This window comes from Ambystoma mexicanum, chromosome 1p (assembly GCF_040938575.1).
Source record: "Ambystoma mexicanum isolate Mex_15411 chromosome 1p, UKY_AmexF1_1, whole genome shotgun sequence".
Classification (NCBI taxonomy): domain Eukaryota; kingdom Metazoa; phylum Chordata; class Amphibia; order Caudata; family Ambystomatidae; genus Ambystoma; species Ambystoma mexicanum.
Window position 1 is genome coordinate 42,281,937 of NC_090921.1, and position 26,683 is coordinate 42,308,619.

A 26,683-nucleotide genomic window follows, 5' to 3' on the forward strand; every position below is an offset into this window, starting at 1 on the left:
GGGGGCCTGTTTGAGCATACAATTCGGGAGACCATCAGGTCCAGGGGCTCTCGAATTACTTTCATGATCAAGTCCAAGATCTCGGTTCACGTGAAATCTATATCCCAAGATGTTCTTGGATATGGCGGATCAGCTGGGTCGTCCTGATTCAAATTTCCACCATAAAAGGATCCAAAAAAGTCAATCCATGTATCTTCTCTGACTGAATTTATGGTGGTTGCTTTTTGTTGGCTACTTGTCTCATTTATTAAGGCCCATAAATGTCAAGCATCCTTATTTGTTAGAGCCCCTGAGATTTGTTCTGCATCATTTTGAGCCATTACCACTTTGTGTGATTTTACCCAGTTTTTATATTTTTGCTTTCTCTTTCTTATGGCTAATTTGTATTAGGTTTCCCCTGTCGATATAATGATGCAATATCATGTCTTACCTCTTTTTTCTTTATTTGTATATCTTCGTCAAAGACATGTTTGTCTCTAAAATGTGGATGATTTGCACCTCTCCCAGTTTCTTTTTTTTTATTTATTTGCATTTAATCTGTTTAGATTTTTACAAAAGTCTCTCAGGAGAGGCACATAGTTGCATCCTATGGCAGTGATGTGTGATGGCGTGGAGTATCGGTCACATAGTATGGACACTTCTGCTCATTTAAGGTGCAATCGATTATTGCCTGGAGTTACCTGTGTGTTGATATTTCACCTAGATTTTTCTAGGAGTAAGGGCAATTTCACGAGATCGTGATCGCTACTCGACATTTTGACTACCTCTAATTTTTCATCTAGAGGAATAGCGTTTACCGTAATGAAGACGTAGTCGATAGTTGAGGATTGGTTACTTCTACTCCAGGTGGGGGCAGCTGGAATGTCTCCTGTAGGGCATACATTTAGCATGTAGAAGTTAAGTTTGGCTAACTCATTTAGCCATACTTCTGCTCATGATTTTCTTTCCCACAATTCTTTCAGTCCCTCTTTTTGGTTTGGTTTGATTTTTTTCCATCTTGATGCACTTCAAATTATAATCAGTGGATCATCGTGTTTCAATAGACGTTTGTCTTTTTGATTAATGAGCATGACCATAGTGGTAAAACATTTTTCTTTCCAGATAATTGGGTTCCAATATGTTTACAATTATCGTGGTCCGCCGTTTGAAAGTTTGCCCAGAGGTCAATTCAAAGGATATTAATTGAATGTATGGATTCAAATACATTTTTTGTCTCTAAGTTTCTATTGACCATTGTCAGGAGACCTGCAATAGGTCATGATCTTCAGCTACTGGGGCAGTTAAAAGCCAGGTCTCTTCGAGGCATAAGATGTAAAGCTTTTAACACAACTTTTACGTTGAATAAATGACTGAATCCCCTCGTGTTCCATGTGGCGATTGATCGTTTTAGCTGGAGGGGCTCCACATTCTAGCATATTTGATTTGCATTTACTGATCCGGCCAGCCAATCCCAATTTTCGTCAGCAATTGCGGGTTCTTTGATGTTTCTATGCACAGTGATTATTCGATTAGCAGCTTGTTATTTGTATAGGGCTCTTGATTGCGGATGTCAATTCTCTGCAGTGGCTGGCGTTTGAGTGTGTAAGGGGAGATGCTTCAGACATATTTGTTTTTTCTGTGTTCTTCAACAAAGCTAGCTCATTGCATCTGCTGGAATACTCATGCTTATTTTTCCTACGGATAGAGTTATCAAGTAATGATAATTTGGCACTTATGTCAAAACCTAAGGGTCATAAATCTTCAGTGGAATTTAGTAATAGATTATGATCAGCTTTGACTCAAACTGCAGACAAACTGAGTCATGCTCTGTGGGAATTGGGATCTCCACTGCTCTGATGTCGCTGGACTCGATTGCTCCAAGCGATGGAATATGGTGAAGGAGTTTTAATACATTGGTTCGAATCATTTTTAGGTCATCTCTAGTCGACAGCATCCTTTCTAGGTATAATTTTTGTGAATCTCCATTAGTGACTAAAAAGGCATTATTGCTGTTTGAGTTGACATTTTTACTCTGGTCGGGCAACCGACTTGTGAGTTCTTTCTTCGAGGTATATGATTTAATCGAAGAAACACTCGCCAAAGATTGCCCGCAAACATCTGCAATTATTGTCCTTAGATTAAATGTTCACTCTGAGGGGGCTCATTTGTTAGCCCTCTTGGTGCAATCGATATTGATCTTAGTGAGTTATCGATGTACCTCTTTGCAGAAACAGCTTTATGCTTTACAGTCAATTTCTCTAATACTAATTCTTGCTTATCTTCCAAGGTCATGAAGTGCTTAACTTGATCTCTTTCTTGCACTTGCATTTTTAAGCTGACATCAGGTAAGGATGCTGTAGGAGGTGCAATCACTTCTCCAGCATGGGCTCTGGCATGGATTCACATGCTCATGAATATTCCCCGTTGTCTGGCTGGGAATCCTCGGTAAAGAAAAAAATCAGTTTCAGTTTAGTCTCTGAACTGTCTTTCTACTAATAACCAATCAATGGTCTCTGGGTCGTACTGCCCACAGCCAATGACTGCCCTCTACCTAAGCCCCTCCTCTGGCAGCCATCTTCAGATTTTTACCCCACGTTCAAGTGTTGGGAGTCCTCGTGCTATAGCTCTCGAGCATTTGCTGCGTTTTTGCGATTTTTCAAAGAGTTTACTCTCATTTGTTCAGTCAATCGAGCCTCAAGCTCACCCGATTCTACTTCCGATCAACGGGGGTCCGTTTCGGAATTTTCAAGGGTGAGTTTTCGTCGAGTTTCGCTTCTTGGAGGATTCCGGAAGATCTTTGAGGCCTACCCCATATGGACATGGCCCAGGACAAAGGAAACACGACGCCCATATCCAAGCATTACAGGAGCTGGCCTGGATGCGGATTACAAAATGTCTTCAAGGAAGATGAGCACTCTCGGTGCCTCTACTGCCTTCACGACGATAAATTGCACGTGGAGAAGGACTGTGCATTTTGTAAGAATATGTCCGAACGGACAATGAGGAATCGTCATACTCGACTCACCAACTGGCTGGAGGGGAAGAGCCCAGCAGTAGGTTATAAGAAGAAGAAGTCCGAGCGGTCTTCTAAGACCTTTGAGGGCGCTCTGGCGATGGGGACCCAACAAAAGGCAAAGCACCGCCAGTCTGCGGGCACCGGGAGCGCCGATCGGTCAGGCTCCTCGGCTGCCAGGCAGGGCGCATTATCACTGATGCAATCAACCACAAGCCAACGCTCTGGGCCTGTGAAGAGGAAGTCGGAGAACCCAGTTAAGCTTCGGGAGAAGCCCCGGTCGATCCCGACGGAGACAGCCGAGGGCGAGCGTGGCAGTGACCCTCCCCCCAAGGTGAAGGCCTCGGGCACGGCCAAGGTTGTGAAGGCCCTGATTCACCTGGCTAAAGCCTCGATTGAAGGAGTCGTGGCAGCCCAGGCGAAGCCTGCGGAGGCTATCCCAGTGGAGACGACCTCCGGGCCTAGAGTTTCCCTGCCACCACAGAGGGAATCCTCTTTACAGCCTATAGATAAGACCCCCGTGAAACCCCGGGCGGAGAAGGAGGGGGCACGGTAACCATTACGGACACAGATACCACCTCTGAAGATGAGCTGGCTGGCGTCGCAAAGATCCTGGACAAGAAGTTCGAGGAGGTCCGGTCCTATGGGAGGGATCCCGACGAGGCGGACGAAGAAAGCGACGGTGGTGCCGACGAGGAGCCGCAGGCCGTGGAGGAGACGGAGGATCCTACTCCCCAAACATCACTCCCGTCGCAACCGGTGCCTATACCACAAGACAACTCAGGAGCGATCTTGATGGCTATTCAGGCCTTGTGTAAGGAGATAAGGACAAGGTTGCCCATACCCCCAGCGGACGACCCAGCGAATCCTGGACTGTCGGGAAGAACACCGAGCAAGCAGAGGCGAGTCCATCCCCCTTCTCCCTTCCAGCCTTCTCATCCCTCACCTCCTTCCCCTCCACCAAGGGATGAGACGGGAACGGAGACAGCGACGATGGGGACGGACGACGACAGTGGCGACGACGGAATGGACCTCACTTTACCACCTCCTCGGGTCTCCCTCCCCCCAACGAGATCAGCTCTTTCCACGCCATGATCACCAGGGCATCTGAGCTCTTCCAGCTCTGCCCCGAAGAACAGCAGAAGGAAGGCTTCCTCTACCAACAGCGGGAGGCCAGGAGGAAGACTGTCTTCTCAGTCCTGTTACTGGATGATATCTGGGGCGAGGGACTAACGCTCCGGAAGAACCCGTCCACGGCTCCTCCTAAGAAAGACAGAGACTAGGAGAAGTAGTACCGGGTCCTGGACTCCGCCCCTATGTGCGTTATGGCACAGCCATCCCCGGATTCAGTGGTCTTCGAGGCGGCCAAGAAGAAGGCTGGGGCGATGACTTCAACATCCCCGCCGGACGGCAAGTGGAAGAAGCTGGACGCCATGGGACGACGAGTCATCTCGGCGGTGACGACGATTAAAACGGCCAATGCCCTCGCAATCGTGGCACGCTATGACAGGGAGCTATGGTTCAAGATCGCTCCCTTGCGGACTTCCTCCCGGACGACAAGAGGGCTGAGGCCCTAGAAATCTTACAGGAAGGCGAAGTGGCGTCGGCCCACGCCGTTACGGTGGCCACGGACATCGCCGACACCAGCTTTCGTCAGATGGGCATCGGCGTTTGCCTTCGCCGGTGCGGTTGGCTCAAGGCCACCGATTTCCGCCAGGACATGCAGACCAGGGTTCTGGACATGGCCTTTGACGGGAACAACCTGTTCAGCAAGGCAGTGGATGAGTCACTACAGGCCAATCAAGGTGGACACCGAGACGGCTCGGGCCTTGGGTGTTCTCCAACAACGGCGGCCGTCCTTTCACAACGCCGAAGGCAAGCAAGGTGCCTCCAAAGGATTCGGCAGCAGTTCCTCGTCGTATCGCCAAGCGGCCCGCTCCTCGTCGCAGGAGGCCTACAGCGGATGCGGCAAGACAGGAGGATCCCGTCATCGTTGCCAAGGAGGCCAAGGCGGCAAGGCCGTGAAGAAACAGGATTGAACCGGCCGTGGCGTCGGGACCCCACCTGAGTACCTGTTGGGAGGCCGGCTGGAAAATTCCGTCAGCGTGGGGGAGTCCATCTCCACCGACCGTTGGGTGCTGGATGCCCTGGCCCGCAGACACACTCTGGAATTCCAAAAAAGGTGTCCACGTATTCCACCTGTGGCCAGGAAGGAAAACCACATCCCTCAACTGCTGCTGGAGGTACGGGCGATGCTAAGAAAGAGCGCCATCAAGCTCGTCTCAAAGAAGCTGCGGTACTTCCTCGTCCAGAAGAAGACTGGTGGTTGGTGACCCATCCTGGACCTTCGTCGTCGAAACAAGTACATCAAGTCCCAGAAGTTCCGGATGGTCACCCTCCAGCACGTGCTGGGACAGCTGGAGGAAGGCGACTTCCTTTCGTCGCTGGACTTGGAGGATGCCTACTTCCACATCCCCATTCTAAGAGGACATCGCAAATTCCTGCGATTTGTGGTGCAAGGGCAACACTCAGTTCAAGGCCCTTCCCTTTGGATTGAAGTCAGCGCCCAGGGTATTCACCAAGTGCCTGGCACCAGTGGTGGTGCGGCTGCGCCGGCAAGGGATCCACGTCTACCCCTACCTGGACGATTGGCTCATCCGAGCAAGGTCAAGAGAACTTGCCGTCGATCACACAGCGAAGATCGTCCAACTGCTCACGTATCTGGGATTCTCAATCAACTTCGCGAAATCCCATTTGGTACCGTTGCAAGTCGCCCTGTTCCTGGGAGCCAGGCTCGACACAGTGGCGCGACTGGCTTCGCCGTCGGAGGAAAGGATGAAGGCCATCCTGGGCAAGGTACAACGGCTGTTGACTATGGAAGTGTCCAGGGTGAGGTCCATCAAGTCCCTACTCGGCATGATGTCCTCATGCAATCACCTTGTGCGCTTATGCAGACTGCGGATGCGACCACTGTAGGAGTTCCTTGACGCCCGTTTGATGCAAGCGGCGGGCAGCTTCGAAGACAGGATCTCACTCAGCGAGACTTTCCGCCAGGCGATCCGGTAGTGGCGCACCCGCGCGCATCTGGTGGCGGGCATGGACTTCAAGACCCCGGCACATCAGGAAACTGTGATGACGGATGCCTCCCTGGAGGGATGGGGAGCTCACACCGGAGTTGTCCACGCAAGAGGCCCTTTGCTCCCGGAGGAGAGGTCTCTACACATCAATGTCTTGGAGCTTTGAGCCGCGTTCCTTCCGTCCCTCAAGGGCAAGGTGGTAAGAGTCTTCACCGACAACACCACCACGATGTTCTACATCCGGAAGCAGGGGGGCACCAGATCTCCAGCCCTATCCAAGGAAGCGCAGGATCTGTGGCACTGGGCCGTCGCCCAAGGGATGTTTCTGGTACCCTTCTATCTGGCAGGAATCAAGAACACCATTGCCGACTCACTCAGCAGGGAGCTGTGCTCGTGCCACGAGTGGGAGCTGCGGCAGGATCAAGTGAATCTCCTATTCTGACGATGGGGCAATCCCCAGATCGACCTATTTGTGATGAACGGCAAGTGCCGTGGGTTCGCCAGCAGGTTTCCCCAGCCGGGGAGCATGGGCGATGCCTTCTCATTCCCCTGGGACGGCCTGTTCCTGTATGCGTTCCCACCGTTGCTGCTGCGACTCATCTGTCAACTCAGACGGTCCAGGTGCAAGATGATCTCATCGCACCTGTGTGGCCGAGGCAGATTTGGTTCCCAGACCTTCTCGACATGTCAGCGCCCCTCCCCCCCCAGTCATACTGCCGACAGACGTGGATCTTCTCGCCAGGAAGGAGGCGCCATGCTCCACCACGACCCGGGGTCGCTGAACCTGCAGGCCTTGCTCCTGCAGCACTAGAGTTCGGAGGATACGATATCCCGGCGGACTGCAAGGTGGTGTTTGCAAAGGCCAGGGTGTCCTCGACTCTCAAGTGCTATGGACACAAATGGAAGAGATTCTCTGTCTGGTGCAGTGCACAGAAGATTAACCCTCTGTGGATTACGGCCCCTCAAGTGCTGCCATACTTTCTGCTGCTGGCCAAGGCGGGGCTGGCACATGCCTCCATCAAGATCCATCTAGCGGCCATCTCCCGCTACACCAGAACTCTGGGGCGGTCATCCCTATGGTCTCATCGCCTGGTGAAGGAGTTCATGAAAGGACTGTTCTGATCGTTCCCGCCGGTGAAGGCTCCGGCCCCGGCGTGGGAGCTCAACGTGGTGCTGACCAGGCTCATGGGCCCGCCATTCCAGCCTCTGCATTCAGCACCGTTGAAGTTCCTGTCGTGGAAGGCAGCGTTTCTTGTGGCCATCACCTCTGCACGACGAGTGGGAGAGTTTCAGGCCCTCTCCTGTAAACCTCCATACCTGACGTTCCACGAGACGAGGGTGGTGACGCACCCCTCCTTCATGCCCATGGTGCCGTCGGATTTCCATCTCAACAAGCCTTTGGTGTTACCTGTTTTCTTCCCGTCGCCTTCGTCACCGGCTGAGAGGACTTTGCTCTCGCTGGATGTGGCTAGAGCGCTGAAGTTCTACGTCGACCGCATGAAGAGTCTTCGGTAGACATCACAGCTGGGACCTGTGAACCAAGGGAAGGCCCTCTCGAAAGCTTGCATTTCCAGATGGCTCTCCGGCTGCATTATGCACTGTCATCGGTTGGCAAACCGACCTTTGCCCGCCGTCCGAGAGCCCATTCGACCAGAGCGATCGCTGCTACCACAGCGTTCTTGTCTGGTGTACCCCTGATAGACATCTGTAGGGCTGCTACGTGGAGGTCGACGTACACCTTCACGAGATTCTCCTGCGTCGACCGGGATTCCAGGGAGGAGTCCAGAGTCAGCCAGGCAGCGCTGAGCAAACTGTTTGCCTGAAGGTGAGCCTGGTGAGCAGGTAAGAGATGCTTAATGTTGAGTTTTGTAATGCTTAATGTTGAGCCTTGCCACCTCCCGTGGTGTGCATGTGTGTACTGCTATGTATTCTTGTATTCATGAGCATGCAAATCCATGCCAGAACCCATGCTGGAGAAGGAACAAGTTACTTACCTGTAACTGTTCTTCTCCAGCATGGGTCTGACATGGATTCACATGCGAACCCTCCTGCCTACCCCTCTGCGGCTCTTCTCTTGGTTCTACTGCCAATTTACGTGCTACCAAATCTGAAGATGGCTGCCAGAGGAGGGGCTTAGGTTGAGGGCAGTCATTGGCTGGGGGCAGTACGACCCGGAGACCAGTAATTGGTCATTAGTAGAAAGACAGTTCAGAAACTAAACTGAAACTGATTTTTTTCTTTACCGAGGATTCCCAGCCTGACGACGGGGAATATTCATGAGCATGTGAATCCATGCCAGACCCGTGCTGGAGAACAACAGTTACAGGTAAGTAACTTGTTCCTTCTGTGTTGGATACACTTGTGATGTTAATGGGCATCATCTCGTCTTCATCATGGTCGTATGTAGGTAAGTCCAGCAATTCGTGGTTAAACTCGGATCACTCTTCCATTCAAAGTAGAGACGGATGGAGTTTCAGTTTGCGCTGTCTCCATGATTGGGTTTTCACTTTGGAATTATATGTCTGGGTTAATTCGAGTCTGTACATTTTGTTCTCTAAATGGTACTTCCAAAGTTTGTTGGCTCGTCTCTTCATTAGGATCTTTAAGGTTTCTTATGAATCCTTTTGATCCATTAAATTTCGTTGACATTTTGGAGGTTATGTTTTTTTATTTTCTTATTTTTTGTTCACGAGATCGGAGCAAGGTTTGCCTTGATTTTCGCTTGTCTTTTCATTTTTTCTTTAAGGAATATCTCATAATGTTTGTCTTCCGCAATGTCCTCTTCTTTGGAGCTCGATTCTATGCAGTGAATCTAATATGTGTCTGTTGATTCGGTGCCCTCCGCTTCTAGTATTGTAATTGGAAGTTGCTCGATATCCTGCAGGGTGGTAAGTGTCAGCGGAGTGTGATCCTGTTTATCATGATCGGGAAGTATAGTGCTCTCGTTAACTGATTTGTTTTTGCTCTGTTCGCTTGGAGTTTCCACAATACTAGTCATGATTCCACTTGCCGGAGCTGATGTTTCTTTTAAAAGCACACTTGATAATTTTCTTGTAGGTTCTTTGCCCCATTTTAGAATCTCTCTTGCTGCTCCCAATTGCAGTTTTTCTGTTTATCCCCACCTCTGCCATATGTTCGCATAGTAATTTTTGTAGGAGTGATTTGGAGGTGCTTTCCCTATCGAGGCATTATTCACGTGTATTGACAAACGTTTCGATGTAGATTAGCTTAGCGTTCATCATAGCTAGCAAGGTAGCTTGATCACTGTAGCTGTCGTTAATCGCCTCATATAGTTTCATAAATGGGGCAAGTGTAATGGTTAGAGATGATATTAAATTGCAATGTAGTTGTGAGGCAGACTGGGTTTTATTATTAGTTGGGCTCGCCTTTCTTTTCATCAGGAATGTTTTGCCGGGCACCGTAGAACAAGGATTCATGCGATGATCTGATGTTGAAGAAGAGTCAGAGTCCGTTTCGGTCTCTATATCTACACAACTTATTTTCGCTGCTTGTGCCAACCTCTTAACAAATTCTGATCTGATGCCATGTAAAGGCTCCTTTTCTGGCATTGTTGGAGGATCAGCAGTGGCAATTTTAGAAAGTGTATGACAATGTTGGTTCTTTTCAATAAGCAATGAAATGGAAGTAATATCTTTTATTAGGCATATGTTTCCTGAATTTAGTTATTGCTTGACATGTTTGAAGTTTTAGATGCCTGGGCCTCAGTCTCATTTTGTGGCCTGATTGCAGTTCTAATATCAAATTTACATTTTCTTTTCCGAGCTACATTTGGGGTTACCACTAAATTCCGGGAGGTTTTATATCTTTTGTTGCATTCTTCGCCCATTTTATAGCATTCATGAGTTTGCACTTCCACGCCTCTATTGGGCATCCTTGTAGGTCTTGTACTTCTAAAATAAGTTTTTCTTCTAAAATAATTTGATACGGAGGATCATTGAAGAATTGATCTGATTTTCTCTCCAAGATTTGGTTTGTCAGTGTCATTGTGCTATGGGTGCTAACGTTCTTGTTGATTGACTTTGCTTCCATTTGATGTGCTTGTGACAGAGGAGCTGCACATGTGCTTTGATTTTGTAGGTCAGCTTCATGTACTTGTTTTTGGCCTTGAGGATACTTTTCTGAGACCACTAGTTCACCATGTGTTGTAGCTAGATTAGATGGAAGGGGCTCGTTCTGATGTAAGTTTGTTGTGAGATGAGAGGTCTCAATTCCGGTCTAGGGATGTAACGGTATAACGGTATACCGTTAAAGATACCGTGAACCACTTAATTGAACAATAATAACCGTCACATTGTTTATACCGGTATACCGTTTATATCATTAAATGTGCTTTTCAGTCTGATTTGGAAAGGCTACAGTAAGCAAGTGCTGCACAGTCTTGGCCTTGCACTGTTGGATGTGCAGTTTGCAAATAGTTTCAGTTGGAGCAGTTTTGAATGCCATTCCATAAACCACACGTGCCTGACACAAAATCAATATGTTAGCAATAGGAAGAATAAATACAGTGCCAAGAAGGAAAAGGGTTTACTTTGGGTTGGCGGTTTTGGGGTTTATATATTTATAATGGATGTTTGCTAAACATATGACAATGGAGGATTTCCCTGGTTCTATCATTGAATTTACATATAATAAGTCACACTGCAAAATTCACTCATCTCTGTGGGTATTCCCTGCTGCCATACCAAAGGGTAACATGTCCGTGATTACTGAACACCTTTTGGCTTGTTAGTAAACTAAAGGCTGTAACAGAAAGAGAGAGTGTGTGTGCGTGTGTGTGTGTATATGCGCACAAGCGTATACTACCATCAGCCTCCATTGATCTTTGGCATGCAGGTTATCAAGATGGCAACATGTTCATCTTCACCAGTAGCCAGTGTGGGAGCCTAAAGCCTAAATGACCACTTAAGAAAAGCTATTCAGTTTGCTTTGCCAATTGCAGCAGCCCCCCCCTCCTCTTCTCCACACATGTGTTTGTGTTTGGTGGAAGCAAGGGGTGGCATTTCAGTGGAAAGTATGTTGAAAAGCCCAACTCTGGACCTGGGTGCCTGGTTTTGTTTATGATGGTAAATCTGACAATTTATGACCTTTTAGAAAATATTTGTTAAGATTAGTTAACTGCACCTGCTATACTGCGATAACCATGATATACCGTCATTTGGCAAGAAGGGTATCGTACCGTCATAAAACTAATACCGTGACACCCCTATTCCGGTCGTGTTTAATATAGCAGCCTTTCTTCTCACTTGTGGTGGTTGGAGTCATTGAATTCACTGCGAGACAAGCATGTGATGCAGCGGATGGTACTATGGTACGGAGGTGGGTGATTGATGGGGGGAAGTCAGGCTGGGGGCAGTGTGTGAGAGGTTTGCTAGCTGCGCCTCCTGGAAAACTCAATGGACAACAGACTTAGCAAGACAGCCACAGACAACTTCACTCACGCTCCGCGGTGTGTGAGAGATTTTGGTAGCTTAGCTCCGCCTCCTGTGCCGTTCTTCAGGTGAGCGCTTCTGTCTATTTGTCATAGTTAGGTTCACATGGGCAAAACCATTTGTCCTGCACGTCTTCCGCTGTGCAGCCTCTGCACTTCAGACTTTGGGAGAACAGGACTCTCTCAGAACTTGCAGGTGAAATTGCTGTCTCAACATTCTGGCATCCCTCTTGTTCTTCCAAGTCTGCATGGTTTGCCAGCCTTGTGCTTCTACTCTGCTTCTACTGCTACAGTCTGCCTTCTAGCTCTACTTCCAGCTCCTTCTACTCCTTCCTTCCTGAGGGGGCCTTTTGTCCTCCCAGGTTCAATAATAGTCTCCAGGTGTGGGCTATTAGCCTTAATTGCTGACTACTGCAATGGCTACTAGGCTTAATTGCCTGACTGCAACATCTGCATGCCTCTTCAGCCCTCTTCCTCGTATCAGAACCTCTAGGATTCTGGGACCTGTAGTTTCTTTCAAAAAAGTTAGGTTTTTCCACTTTTGAATTACTTGCACGGGTAGATTTAAATCCCATAAAGTTTTTTTTATAGAGGGGCTATTAGACTGAGCTATTACAGAGGAAGATGGTTTAGTTAAGACATTTCCATACTCCTTTACATTGTACCCTTGGGACTGAGGAAGGTATTTAGTTTGGGATACCAAAAAGGATCTCTCTTTTGTTATAGTTATCTCTGATTTTATAACCTTAGTGCTCACAACCCTAGATCTAATATGAGGTTGAGAGACATTAAAATGATGATATCCATGACCTCTTCAGGTACATTGGGAAGAATCTTCCTGTCAGAGGAGGAATACTGTGTCTCATCCCTTGGAATCTTCTCACCACCCTGGTCCCGGTCTGCTCCCAGGCGATCCTTCTGCAGTACAGTACCCCAGTGATTGTGATATATATTATAATTATTATCAATAAGTGTCTGCCTTCCCCTGGCCACATGGGAGGAGACTTTAGGCAGGGTTTCAGTGAGGGATCCGCTTGATTCTTCACACGACCCTTGCTGAATCTCCAAGCACCAAGGTGGTCTGCCGTCCCATAATTCCATTTTGACAGCCACAAGCTGTGCTGTAATGCTGGACTGCAAAGCAGATCCCATGCATTAGGCCACCATGACTGTTGCACCCCAGCACACTTGCACGACCATGGCCACCATGAGGACCCCTTTGAGCTGGCGTGTCCTAATAAGCACAACTCTAGCAATTTCAAATTGTTTATAACTCACACCTGTTTGATGTGGATCCACCAGGCAACCATATGATGACCTTCTGCCAAAAATACTGCTATCCGAGCCATTGGGTTTGGTAAACCCCATTATATGACATACCACAATTTCTGATTTACACATGTACGACCTCTTCCTGACCATTTTCGTGTTCTGCATTGTGTTGAAGGTGGCTCTGACAAGTTTTTTTAATCAATGTTGAGGTTCAAAATTCCTAGGAGTTCTTTAGCTCCTGCTTGTAGCCCAGTAGAGAGTGGTTAGCTTGAGACCAACAGCCACTAGGAGCTACATTTGGCTCCCCAGGCCAGCTGGTGCCTTACAAACATGCAAATGTGACATTAACTTTGAGTGTTTGAGAATGAAAATAAACAAGAATTGGGACACATTTAAATAGAATGGATAATACATAATGAGCAAAAAGTGAAATAGTGCATCTGGAAGTTAGATGTGCAGTGCACTCCATAGCCTCTCTTGGTTGCCCAGCGGTAGCTCTTGCCTACTGGATGATGTCTTACACCCACTCTCTGGTTTTAGCTCCTGCTTATCGGAAATTAATTTCAAAGCTTGAATTTCCTTTCAGCTTGATTTTCCAGTTCACATGTCTTCTATTCCCAAGGACTGTTTGTAGCGTTAATGCTGGGTTTGCATGCTGTCTTCAGACACTAACACATGTGGTAAATGTGTTTTTAAAAAATCCAAATGCTTCTCTGGCCATTTGCAAGTCTTCAATTGTCTTCGGAGAGAAGTCAGTTTGTGCAACATTGACTACCCCAGCTTCAAGCCTTGATCTGCCTAACTGTCCCTTTCACTAATAGGGTTCCAGCCTATTGCATTCATCGTTAGAGAAGAAGAAGAAACCGCGCCCCTGGGCCATCAGGGCCCTGAGTCATGTGAAGGCAGTGACAGCCCTGAAGGTGAGTGAAGAGCACTTCCGCTGCAACCTGGCAATGAATGAATGCTTGAATGTTGTTTAAGGTTAGGTGTGAAACGTTGCTACCTGGCTGAAAGCTCCAAATGATAATCAAAACAAAGTGATGGGTGGAAGGTTTTGAATGATCTGAACCACTGGCATTGCTCTGGCAGTGCATTTGCGCCATTGCAAAAGGGGTTGTGCCATATGCAAATCAGTCAAGTACTGCATTCAATGGTAGCAACCGGGCCCGAACTGCTAGGCCAGGTCCACTCTGCACGGAAACACAAGCAACCCGAGACATGTTTCAGCCTTGTTGGGCCTCCTCTGTGAGGTGCAGCTTGGTTCCCTATTGCACAGTGAGCAAGGAACCCACGTCTGGGCGTACCCTCTCTCACATAAGGAGACAAACTGTAACCAAAATAAAGTAATGGGTGGAAGGTTTTGAATTAATCTGAACCACTGACGTTGCTCTAGTAAACCTTCCACACCACCGTGACTTAGCAGTTCAGGCTGGACTGCCCCTTTTGGGGTGGGACCAAGCCTGATGTGCATATGGTATTTCCCCTTCTATAATGACTTGGTAGGCCGAAAAACAATGGTCTGGAGGGTTGCCCAGAGCTGTGTCCGTAATTATGATTAATTCAAAACCTTCCAGCCATCGCCTTTTTGTTTTTTGGAAGCTGCAAATGTGCTCCTCACATATGAAAATCAAATGAATACAATTATTCAATTTTTCTGCATCATTTGTTTGCCTCCACACGCACTGCATCTCTCGAAACGATGCTTATTCACTTCTGCTACCAGTTCCATGAAATAGGAAATGCATGTCCTTGCTTCTGTCTTTCTTTTCCACCTGTTGACTGTGTTGCATTCATTTGTGCAATTATTATTCAAACATCGCCGAGAAATTTGATAAAGTTGTCTGTGTTGTGGAAATCTTGCACTGTGTACCATTTTGGCATATTATTTTTAGTTAGTAGGATAATATGTATTAAAATATGGATTTCTTTAATAATTCAAAATGGGACGACGATGTTTCCTACCTGTTCCTGGGGGTCATGGATGCAGTGACCCAGAGACTGATGGCTGCATTTCAATTGTGTGAGGCTTGGCCCGAAAGGGGTACACATGGAATTTACCAAATCAGCCCACCTTTTAAAATCCAAGGCAGTGGGATGTCACTAGTGGTGCACCTCCAGGCCCCTACCTCTTTAAGGGGTCCCCATATGCTGTGTGTGAGCCATTACTCTACTGACCATGTGGGTTGTGGTCCACCTGTGGCCCGCTGATATGGAGACAAACATTGGAGACCTTACTGATATGGCTGGCCCTCGAAGCTGCATGCCAGAGGCACCAGGAGCAGAGCCAGCATGGCTACTGTTAGTCTGTGAAGGAGAGTGAGAGGGCTGTCTGCTCGACAGTGTACTCAGCGTGCATAGGGAACGTAATCAGCTCATCCCGCAGGGCTGCATGCCACTGCAGAAATGCATTGCAATCAGGTGAAATCATTATAGCATCCTGGGTACATACAGAAGTCCCACTTCCAAGCAGGACACTGCCATGGGAAGCGATAGGCCGCTTTAAAAAGGAATTGCTACTTTGACATAAATGTGGGTGTGAGGAGTTGTTGAGCAAGTACTGTAGGTTGCTGGAGGTGTAGCGATGTAGTGGAATAGAGTTGGAGGAAGGAGGATGGGAGGCGGGAAGGTTGGGAGAGCAGCCAGTAGAAGTTGAGAAAACATCACAGTTCAGGTGGGAGCAGGAGGCAGAAGAGTTGGTGAGAGACATCAACAGGAGCTTGCTTGCAAGCAGAGAGAGAGAGGAGGCTGTGAATATGTTCAGGTGGAGGGAAGCAATAACCTCATGAAGAGTTTAGAAGGGGAGAGATCTAAAGGAGATTAGAGGAGACCTTGAGGTGGATGGGAAGAGAACCTCAAGGAGGAGGAAGGGAAGCGATTTAAGCTGGAAGTTTGCTGACAGACCAGAGAGAGACGAGTCAGTGAAGATAGGAGGAGTTGTGGTACCAGCTGTGAAGAAACCTACAACTCCCTCACTGACACCCTGCCTAAAGTCTCCTCTGGGGTGCAGACAAGGAAGACCGGTACAACCCCCTGTTTAACTTTCCCCTTAATCCCATACTTTTGATGGCTATTTGCTAAACTGCAGAAGTGGAAAAACCTAATTTTCTTAAAAGAAACTACCAGTCCCAGAATCCTAGGGTTACTGAGACGAGGGAGAAGGCTGAAGAGGCATACAGATGTGACAGTCAGACATTTAAGCCTAACAGCCATTTCAGTAGTCAGGCAATTAAGGCTAGTAGACCACACCTGAAGACTATTGCTGAACCTGTGAGGCATTAAAGGCCCCCTCAGGAAAGCAGGAGTAGAAGGAGTTGGGACGTTGGCAGGGGTGCAGGCTGTAGCGGTAGAAGCAGAGAAGAAGCATGAGGCTGGCAATTCACACAGAAATGGGAGCACAAGAAGGGTGCTGGAACGTGGAGACGGCAGATTTCACCTGCAAGTTCTGAGAGAGTCCTGTTCTCCCAAAATCTGAAGATGCTGCGCAGCGGAAGACATGCAAGAGACTGAGGTTTCCCCATGTGAGCCTGATTGCTGTGATTGTAGAGCTGTGGATGTGCAGGAGACTAAGGCCAGAAGCAATAGGCAAGCTGAGGGTCTCGGGAGGCTAAGGAGCTCCCAATTCGAGTGGCCGGACCGGAGACATCCGTGCAGGAGAATGGTGTTGTTCCCAGAGAGCCAGAAGCAGGAGAAGTGGTAGCGGAAGTCGGGACAGCAATGAAACCTGCAAAGCAAGTTTCTAATGTAAGGGAGGCATGTTATCACAAATATAACACTTGACACAGAAGTTACAAGATTCAAAACCTTTATTCAAATCTTGGGGTTTGGAAAAATTCCTACTTGCCCTATAGCTATGATGGGATTAGTCTATACCATCAAATAATGAAGAGAACACAGTCCTAGTCAGTCTTTGTCAAATCAAAATGACCTATGCTAACAAAACATAATGCCTGCATTTTCTCTTATACAAAAAGTGTGTAAAGGGTAATGTGTATGCAAAGAAAAGTCAGTGTTATAACATAAAAGATCAAGGTGGCTGAGTCAGCACTCCTCCCCACGCTGGAAAGCACGAAGTAAGGCGACCCTCGTAAACATGATGACACACTCAGGTTATCAAAAAAAGGCAGTTCAAAACGTGGGTCGAGGCCTGCTTGGCTTTCCATGTTAGTCACTTATTCCAGTTTTCTGAAAGTTCTTTCACGAGTTCAACAACTGCTCATGTAGGTCTCCCTCAATCGAGCTCGGACCTCGCAATCGCAGCACTTGCAGGGGTTCCATTCCCCAAGCTTTATTCGACTTTGTTAGGGGTTCCCTTCCCCTATCTTATTTCATATTACAGGTCTCCGTCAGTCGGGCTCGGACCATTCACTGAATGTGCCAGGATGTTTCCATAGACTTCTGCAGGACCACTTCGACTTTCACTTTATCTCCCTTGTGGTACTTGCTCCAGTGTCTCTTGGTACTTCCATGACACAATCAGCAAAGTTCAAAGAGATCTTTCTCTTAAACAATCATCTTTTAAATTCCCCTTTCGACAGGATTAATCTTGACCATTGCACATTTCACAGTTTGTTCATTTGCCGCTTTATAAGAAGACCTCAAACAATTTGCTGAGACTTTCGAGTGGGCTACTTCCTTTCTACTTTGTATCACTGGCTTCGCAGTAATCAGTAACCTTAGAGTTTCTTTTGCGTCTCATCAGCATGCGCGCAACCTTCAATTGTGAGATACAATGTTGCGGCTTCAATCTTTTCTTGACACAAACCAGCCTTTCATGTCTTTTTGTTAACGCACCGGGTGTGTGCATTCCTTTCTTGTCCCTGCAGCTTTGAATCACAAGTCAAGGTTGATACTACAGGCTTGACCTCGGCTTCCCACCTCTGACGTTCACCCAGGAGGGTCACTGGCATCCTTGACACGCAATACAGGCTGCTTCCTGTCTGGGATTTGGCTTTCTCCACGTATCCTTCACGGCTTTCCCAGAGGCAACAACCTCCTTTAGGGACCTTCATGTTTCCCCTACCCTTCGCTCTGGTTCCTCGATTGATCATCCTTCTCCAGTGGGTTCGCCTTTTGCCCCGGAAGACCCCTTTTCGTGTCTCGACTTCCTCAGAGTGTGTCTCGATGTTCCGCCTTTTATCCGTGTGGGGGGAGCTAATTGGTATAAGATGTATGTGATAAAGGTAAAGTGCCTGACTTTACCTGACCTGAATATCGGGACATGTATAATGAGATAAGTAAGTGTTAGCTTCTTTACTCTCATATTCTTCCTTGGCCCAGTGTTTGTGTAGAAAGGGGGAGTGTAGTTGGTACGTTGGAGAATCCTTTGAAATAGGATGGGGTATCAGCACGGGAAAGTGGGGGATACCGCATCTCACCTTCGGCTGTCTCACCCCCACTCCCTGAAGATCCCCCACCCAGGTGATCCTCCCTCACTGGCCCACTCCCAAGGTCTTGACCCAAAGGCGATTGCCGTGCCCTGGCCACCTGAGAGGGAGAGAAAGAACCCTGGGGACTAGTAAGTAAGACACCCTTTGGATTCTCACACTAGGAAGCCAGTGAGTAAGGCACAGCGTTCTAACACTTTGCACGGACCTTGCCGGTAACTGTCTCCTGCTCCTTATTGAGTCGAGTATGACTTTATGCAAGCAGAAGCTGTTTGTTATATTCAAGGTATTGTTCACAATGGAAATGTAGCACTTGCATACATGTGAGAGCTAAAGTTCATGTGAGAGCTAAAGTTGCTGAAATCCATTGTTGAACTATTTAAAGACTGTTGCTGTCAAATAGAGTGGTCAGTGTACCTAATTAAGAAGAGGGAACACTCTCTAAACCATTTCCGAATATTTCATCTTGGCAATTGCTGAGTTACTAGTTATAAAGTCTGAAAACTACATAAAAAAGGTTGCGTGTGCCTAAAAGTGATTCCCAAAGGAAGTCAGAACTTTATCCTTTGCCGTTACACAGGAATACAATTCTTTAATCCTCTTTAAACCTTGAAATCTACTTGAAAGATATGTTGTCTGCTCCTAATTGTGTTTTTAACTGAAAGACTGAATTCAATTTTTTTTTAAAACTTTTTTTATAGGCAGAGATTTACAACATACAGACATTTTACATCTAATTAGGCGAGTATAGTGCACAGCACACAGTGGCAATTATCACATATAGTTGTTCCTGATTACATTGAGCATAGTTCAACATAACATAACTCTGTGGAATCACATATTACACGAGAGGCAGCAGGTGAGAGCGACTCTGAATTATCCTTGGATAAGTTGATGAGGTAGGTGTAGAATGCAGACCAAAATTGTTTGGGGCGGGAAGGGAGTTGATGTATTCCTCTACGCAAGTCTGAGTCCAGGTGAGTGCCTTCAGCCACATTTCAAAGGGGGGAGGGGCGCTTCCAACATTGTAAGACACATTTCTTAGCCAACATACAACTGACATTAAGAAATGTGGCCATTTTCTTGGCACTGTCGCTTCTCCACACCCCAAACAACACACCAAACGGATCAGGGTCAACCGTTGCAACCACAATATCAGAGAGCGCATGTAGGATTCCATCCTAGAACCTGCTGAGTTTTGTGCAGCTCCAGAACAAGTGGATCTGGTCAGCACCTTCACAATGGCACCTAGCGCAGGCCTGTACATGGTTCCTAGTGAACCTCGCAATTTTATAGGGAGTGTAATATGGCCTGTTTAATAGCTTATATTGCATACAGTAAAACCTGAAATTGAGGGAGACATGGCGAATGTGGGAGCAAAATTTCCTCCATGTGTTATCTGATATCTCAGTACACAGTTCCTCGACTGAAAGACTGAATCTTAATGCTGTATCTGGAAGTGACATTCTTTTAATTTCTACAAAGTAAAGAGTCTAAACTATTGAACTGAAGAGCAAGCATTACCCAAGCCAAGAGGCACCCCCTTTTTATGGTGAAACCAACCTTTTCAATAGTTACAGAGCCATCCAACTGCATTGTGAAGTTAACACTCGTGTGCAAGTATTACCTGAAGCTGAGAGAGTGGCACCAAGGCTTTTTGGAAATGATTTGGGCTTCTAACTGGCAGAAAGGTGTGAGCAAAGCAGGGAAGGGGCAATAATTGCCTGTGAAGAATATTCTGAGGGTGACACAACCTGTGGAGCCAAAGGCTCCAGAAGCCAGAGAGAAGTGAGTCTTGGGGGCAGAACCAGGCTGTTAGTGTGGCAGACTGAGAGGAGAGGCAAAGGGGCCGCCCCTTTTGAGATCATTACAAGAAAGAGTGCCTTGCCTACCTGAAGAGGTTGAAGAGTCTTGTCAAATACCTGCCTAATAGTTCAAAGTACTGAGTTGTGGTAGTAGTACTTAAAACGGTGGTGGTATAGGTTGTAAGCAGATGTAACCTTGAAGTGGTCTGAACCAGTAATGTGCTGTGGGACAAAGGTGACTGTTCTCATAGCACCAACAGTAGAAATGTGGTTGCTGAAGTGGAAGCAGCAGCACAAAGAAAGCATCCTGACAAATATACCAGTGTAAAGGTGTAAATAACCAAGTCTAACTGTTGATTAAGAACTGTGTGTTGTGGAAAGTGGGGATATTACACCTTCTTCTGAACGGAGGCAAACTGTCTGGAAGAGGGAACCATTTATCGTGACCAGGATTACCATTGGTGCCATTTCATTTCTGAAAGTTGGAAGGGGATCTTTCATCCAGGAACAAAGTGGATTTTTGTTTGATTTTTTCTTTAACTTGGAACTATCAAGAGCATGTTCAAACCCTTTCTTTTCTTTTGCTGAATATTTTGAGTTGACTTTAAATCCTGGGGAAGGGACCTTACGCTTATATTGTGTTATCATTTAGTGTGAGGGCCAGTTTTCCCTAAAGTATGTTCCCCTAACTTTTAGACTAGGCAGGGAATTCCCCTGTTTGGGGTAGGGCAAGCAAGGTATTTTCTTGATATAATTTCTTCAATAAAATGACACTTTTTGAGTCTTGTGGTACTGACCCCTCACAAAGCTCATGGCACAAAGTCAAGATACAGGAGTAGAGACGGACAGGAGGGGGGAGAACAGGAGGTGCATGGCAGTTCCACTCAGGCATGAGACCATTCCGGCCAATACCCTAAGAAATGGAGGTGGCAAGTAAGTAGAGCTCGAGCCATTAAGCCAAAACCAGTTGCCAGCCTCCTGGTGGAAGCGGTTTCTCTTTGCCAGATACTGTTTGTCCCCAGTCTTTGTCCTCCAGTGGTGTAACGTGTGGGCACACATAGACGCAGAGAACCAGGGGCAAGTTGGTCTCCCCTGAGCCAGGAACAAAGAGAAGAGGACCAGATTTAAAGCAGCCAAAGGGACAAATAAGAAGTGTGGGAGACACTCAAACCGCTAGGAATGTAAGTGACTGTAAAATGACCCTCTACCTAGGGAGAGGTCTTGATTATCATTTACAAGCAGGGACTTGAACTACTAATCTAGAGGACAAGCCATCTTGTTATTAAAGAATTTTAGGTGTACTTACAACCATTTTGGCCCGGCCCTATACATATTCTTAATACATCATTGTGTAAACATACACCTGTATATTTGCATTGTGTTGATCTGACTCTGTGTCGTGACAAAGGGTATCATACTAAACAAAACATCTGTATATTATTCTATGAAAGGGAACTGTGACGGTTCCAGGGAGATCGTTACTTTCCCCAAGGGGGAACCACCCTCTTTGGGACTAGGGAGGCGGCTTACTGTGCTTAGCACCTCCTAAGTGTGATGACTCCAGTGGAGCCATCAATGATCCCCAGCCAAATAGCTCCTCCCATGTGGCCACAGGAAGGCGGGCATTACCTGATCTTGGCCACAGGGGGTGGTATTATGAGGGAGGATCACATGGGCGGAGATGGCTGTCAGGGAAAAGTGCCGGCTCCATCAGGGGAGAAACTGTATCCTCCACTTATAAATGCGGAAGACCACATAATTCCTGAATCCTTAATGGATGATTGTCCTTTTATAAATCCCTCCCATTTCAGGACGCAAAGAACCCTTCCTGGGAAACACTATGAGCAGCATAACATTCACACCTCAATTATACATAGTTCACATTTAACAACTTGTTACTCTGATGTTTGTGTTCAGCAATCCTAAGGACTACAACTCCCACAATGCCTCAAGTACATAAACGAGGAAGAGGAAGGAGGAGTTCATAGGGATTGGAAGAAACCTCAAGTCCAACACGCAGACTAGTTGTTATGGTGAAGGTCAAATATGCGTGACCTTTAAAAATGGCTTGCCCTTTCAAGTCGGTGACGGCGAGCAGAGCAGCAGGGTGGGTGGAGAGGGAAGTAGAACCGCAAGTGAAGGCAAAGGCACGGGAACTAACCGTGCAGCAGAACAGAAGGCGGATGCTTTGAAGCTGCCGCTTGTTAGCATTCCTTAGAGAGACCTAGGGAAGCGTGGCGAGCACCACAGAAGAACCACTCAAGAACCGGCAGAAGCAGCAATACTTTCCAGAGAGCGGTCATGCCGGAAAACAGCAGCTTCACCCGCGAGTGAACTCAGAGCTGGCGGGGAAGCTAACATAGGGTGGAAAAGCAGGAGGCGCCGTTCCTGAGTGAGGACTTTGCCACAGCAGTGTGTCACGAGTCAGAAAACAACACTGAGTGGGCCCAGTGATAGTGGGTACCCCAAGGTGTACCGACATGCACAAAAACAATTGAAAGTTCATTTTGAATATCGATCAAGTAAAGCAGAAAGACAGAATTTGCACAAATCCTCGTTCATGAAACGTCAAGATGGAGTAAGTTGGAGCAAAGGTTATTACACGCAGATGAATGTTAATGAAGAAGTTGGAAGCAGGAATTTGTTCATGGCTCCATATCTGAGATGCCGATATGGGGAAAGTTAGAACATGCAGCATCAAAAGCTAACAGAGTATAGACAGTGCAGGAGTGCAACTGTGCTACACTGAAAGTTTAAAAGAACATTAAAAGAAGTCCTGGCAAACAGAGTTCATCAGGCAGTGTGCCTTTGGGGAAGAGATACCTGGCAGGAGAGTGTTTCAGGGGAATCTGCAAGATCCAGAGGGGGATTCCTGGCAGAGGAGTATGCCAGGTAATCGCTGTAAAGTGTATGAAAGGAAAATACATTGTAAATGTGTGCTTGAGAGGAGAGTATACCAGGGAATCTAAAGAATCCACTGAAGGACGCTTGGCTGGGGAGTATACCAGGGAATCTAAAGAATCCACTGAAGGGTGCTTGGCTGGGGAGTATACCAGGGAATCTAAAGAATCCACTGAAGGGTGCTTGGCTGGGGAGTATACCAGGGAATCTAAAGAATCCACTGAAGGACGCTTGGCTGGGGAGTATACCAGGGAATCTAAAGAATCCACTGAAGGACGCTTGGCTGGGGGGTATACCAGGGAATCTAAAGAATCCACCGAAGGACGCTTGGCTGGGGAGTATACCAGGGAATCTAAAGAATCCACCGAAGGGCGCTTGGCTGGGGAGTATACCAGGGAATCTAAAGAATCCACCGAAGGGCGCTTGGCTGGGGAGTATACCAGGGAATCTAAAGAATCCACCGAAGGGCGCTTGGCTGGGGAGTATACAAGGGAATCTAAAGAATCCACTGAAGGGCGCTTGGCTGGGGAGTATACCAGGGAATCTAAAGAATCCACTGAAGGGCGCTTGGCTGGGGAGTATACCAGGGAATCTAAAGAATCCACTGAAGGGCGCTTGGCTGGGGAGTATACCAGGGAATCTAAAGAATCCACTGAAGGGCGCTTGGCTGGGGAGTATACAAGGGAATCTAAAGAATCCACTGAAGGGCGCTTGGCTGGGGAGTATACCAGGGAATCTAAAGAATCCACTGAAGGGCGCTTGGCTGGGGAGTATACCAGGGAATCTAAAGAATCCACTGAAGGGCGCTTGGCTGGGGAGTATACCAGGGAATCTAAAGAATCCACTGAAGGGCGCTTGGCTGGGGAGTATACCAGGGAATCTAAAGAATCCACTGAAGGTTGCTTGGCTGGGGAGTATACCAGGGAATCTAAAGAATCCACCGAAGGGCGCTTGGCTGGGGAGTATACCAGGGAATCTAAAGAATCCACCGAAGGGCGCTTGGCTGGGGAGTATACCAGGGAATCTAAAGAATCCACCGAAGGACGCTTGGCTGGGGAGTATACCAGGGAATCTAAAGAATCCACCGAAGGACGCTTGGCTGGGGAGTATACCAGGGAATCTAAAGAATCCACTGAAGGGCGCTTGGCTGCGGAGTATACCAGGGAATCTAAAGAATCCACTGAAGGGCGCTTGGGAATCCACTGAAGGGTGCTTGGCTGGGGGGGTATACCAAGGAATCTAAAGAATCCACTGAAGGGTGCTTGGCTGGGGGGGTATACCAAGGAATTTAAAGAATCCACTGAAGGGCGCTTGGCTGGGGAGTATACCAGGGAATCTAAAGAATCCACTGAAGGGTGCTTGGCTGGGGAGTATACCAGGGAATCTAAAGAACCCACTGAAGGAAGCTTGGCTGAGGAGTATACCAGGGAATCTAAAGAATCCACTGAAGGACGCTTGGCTGGGGAGTATACCAGGGAATCTAAAGAACCCACTGAAGGACGCTTGGCTGGGGAGTATACCAGGGAATCTAAAGAATCCACTGAAGGGTGCTTGGCTGGGGGGTATACCAGGGAATCTAAAGAATCCACTGAAGGGTGCTTGGCTGGGGAGTATACCCAGAATCTAAAGAATCCACTGAAGGGCGCTTGGCTGGGGAGTATACCAGGGAATCTAAAGAATCCACTGAAGGGCGCTTGGCTGGGGAGTATACCAGGGAATCTAAAGAATCCACTGAAGGGCGCTTGGCTGGGGAGTATACCAGGGAATCTAAAGAATCCACTGAAGGGCACTTGGCTGGGGAGTATACCAGGGAATCTAAAGAATCCACTGAACGGCGCTTGGCTGGGGAGTATACAAGGGAATCTAAAGAATCCACTGAAGGGCGCTTGGCTGGGGAGTATACCAGGGAATCTAAAGAATCCACTGAAGGGCGCTTGGCTGGGGAGTATACCAGGGAATCTAAAGAATCCACCGAAGGACGCTTGGCTGGGGAGTATACCAGGGAATCTAAAGAATCCACCGAAGGACGCTTGGCTGGGGAGTATACCAGGGAATCTAAAGAATCCACTGAAGGGTGCTTGGCTGGGGGGTATACCAGGGAATCTAAAGAATCCACTGAAGGGCGCTTGGCTGGGGAGTATACCAGGGAATCTAAAGAATCCACTGAAGGGTGCTTGGCTGGGGAGTATACCAGGGAATCTAAAGAATCCACTGAAGGGTGCTTGGCTGGGGAGTATACCAGGGAATCTAAAGAATCCACCAAAGGGTGCTTGGCTGGGGAGTATACCAGGGAATCTAAAGAATCCACCGAAGGGCGCTTGGCTGGGGAGTATACCAGGGAATCTAAAGAATCCACCGAAGGACGCTTGGCTGGGGAGTATACCAGGGAATCTAAAGAATCCACTGAAGGGTGCTTGGCTGGGGGGTATACCAGGGAATCTAAAGAATCCACTGAAGGGTGCTTGGCTGGGGAGTATACCCAGAATCTAAAGAATCCACTGAAGGGCGCTTGGCTGGGGAGTATACCAGGGAATCTAAAGAATCCACTGAAGGGCGCTTGGCTGGGGAGTATACCAGGGAATCTAAAGAATCCACTGAAGGGCGCTTGGCTGGGGAGTATACCAGGGAATCTAAAGAATCCACTGAAGGGCACTTGGCTGGGGAGTATACCAGGGAATCTAAAGAATCCACTGAACGGCGCTTGGCTGGGGAGTATACAAGGGAATCTAAAGAATCCACTGAAGGGCGCTTGGCTGGGGAGTATACCAGGGAATCTAAAGAATCCACTGAAGGGCGCTTGGCTGGGGAGTATACCAGGGAATCTAAAGAATCCACCGAAGGACGCTTGGCTGGGGAGTATACCAGGGAATCTAAAGAATCCACCGAAGGACGCTTGGCTGGGGAGTATACCAGGGAATCTAAAGAATCCACTGAAGGGTGCTTGGCTGGGGGGTATACCAGGGAATCTAAAGAATCCACTGAAGGGCGCTTGGCTGGGGAGTATACCAGGGAATCTAAAGAATCCACTGAAGGGTGCTTGGCTGGGGAGTATACCAGGGAATCTAAAGAATCCACTGAAGGGTGCTTGGCTGGGGAGTATACCAGGGAATCTAAAGAATCCACCAAAGGGTGCTTGGCTGGGGAGTATACCAGGGAATCTAAAGAATCCACCGAAGGGCGCTTGGCTGGGGAGTATACCAGGGAATCTAAAGAATCCACCGAAGGACGCTTGGCTGGGGAGTATACCAGGGAATCTAAAGAATCCACCGAAGGACGCTTGGCTGGGGAGTATACCAGGGAATCTAAAGAATCCACCGAAGGGTGCTTGGCTGGGGAGTATACCAGGGAATCTAAAGAACCCACTGAAGGGTGCTTGGCTGGGGAGTATACCAGGAAATCTAAAGAACCCACTGAAGGGTGCTTGGCTGGGGAGTATACCAGGGAATCTAAAGAATCCACTGATGGACGCTTGGCTGAGGAGTATACCAGGGAATCTAAAGAATTCACTGAAGGGTGCTTGGCTGGGGAGTATACCAGGGAATCTAAAGAATCCACTGAAGGGTGCTTGGCTGGGGGGTATACCAGGGAATCTAAAGAATCCACTGAAGGGTGCTTGGCTGGGGGGTATACCAGGGAATCTAAAGAATCCACTGAAGGATGCTTGGCTGGAGAGTATACCAGGGAATCTAAAGAACCCACTGAAGGGTGCTTGGCTGGGGAGTATACCAGGGAATCTAAAGAACCCACTGAAGGACGCTTGGCTGGGGAGTATACCAGGGAATCTAAAGAATCCACTGAAGGGT

The 26,683-nt window shown here is 47.7% G+C and overlaps 1 protein-coding gene across 2 annotated transcripts in view; it reads left to right on the plus strand.

Moving 5' to 3' along the window:
* LOC138565826 (zinc finger protein ZFP2-like) overlaps window positions 1–26,683 on the plus strand; it is a 117,369-nt gene that overhangs the window by 11,235 nt on the left and 79,451 nt on the right. The window contains exon 3 of one of the 2 annotated variants that reach the window (XM_069643010.1): window positions 13,612–13,710. The exons of the other annotated variant lie outside the window; for it this stretch is intronic. Coding sequence (XP_069499111.1) covers window positions 13,612–13,710 — 99 coding nt within the window. The remainder of the gene's footprint in view (window positions 1–13,611; window positions 13,711–26,683) is intronic. 2 annotated transcript variants of the gene reach the window in all.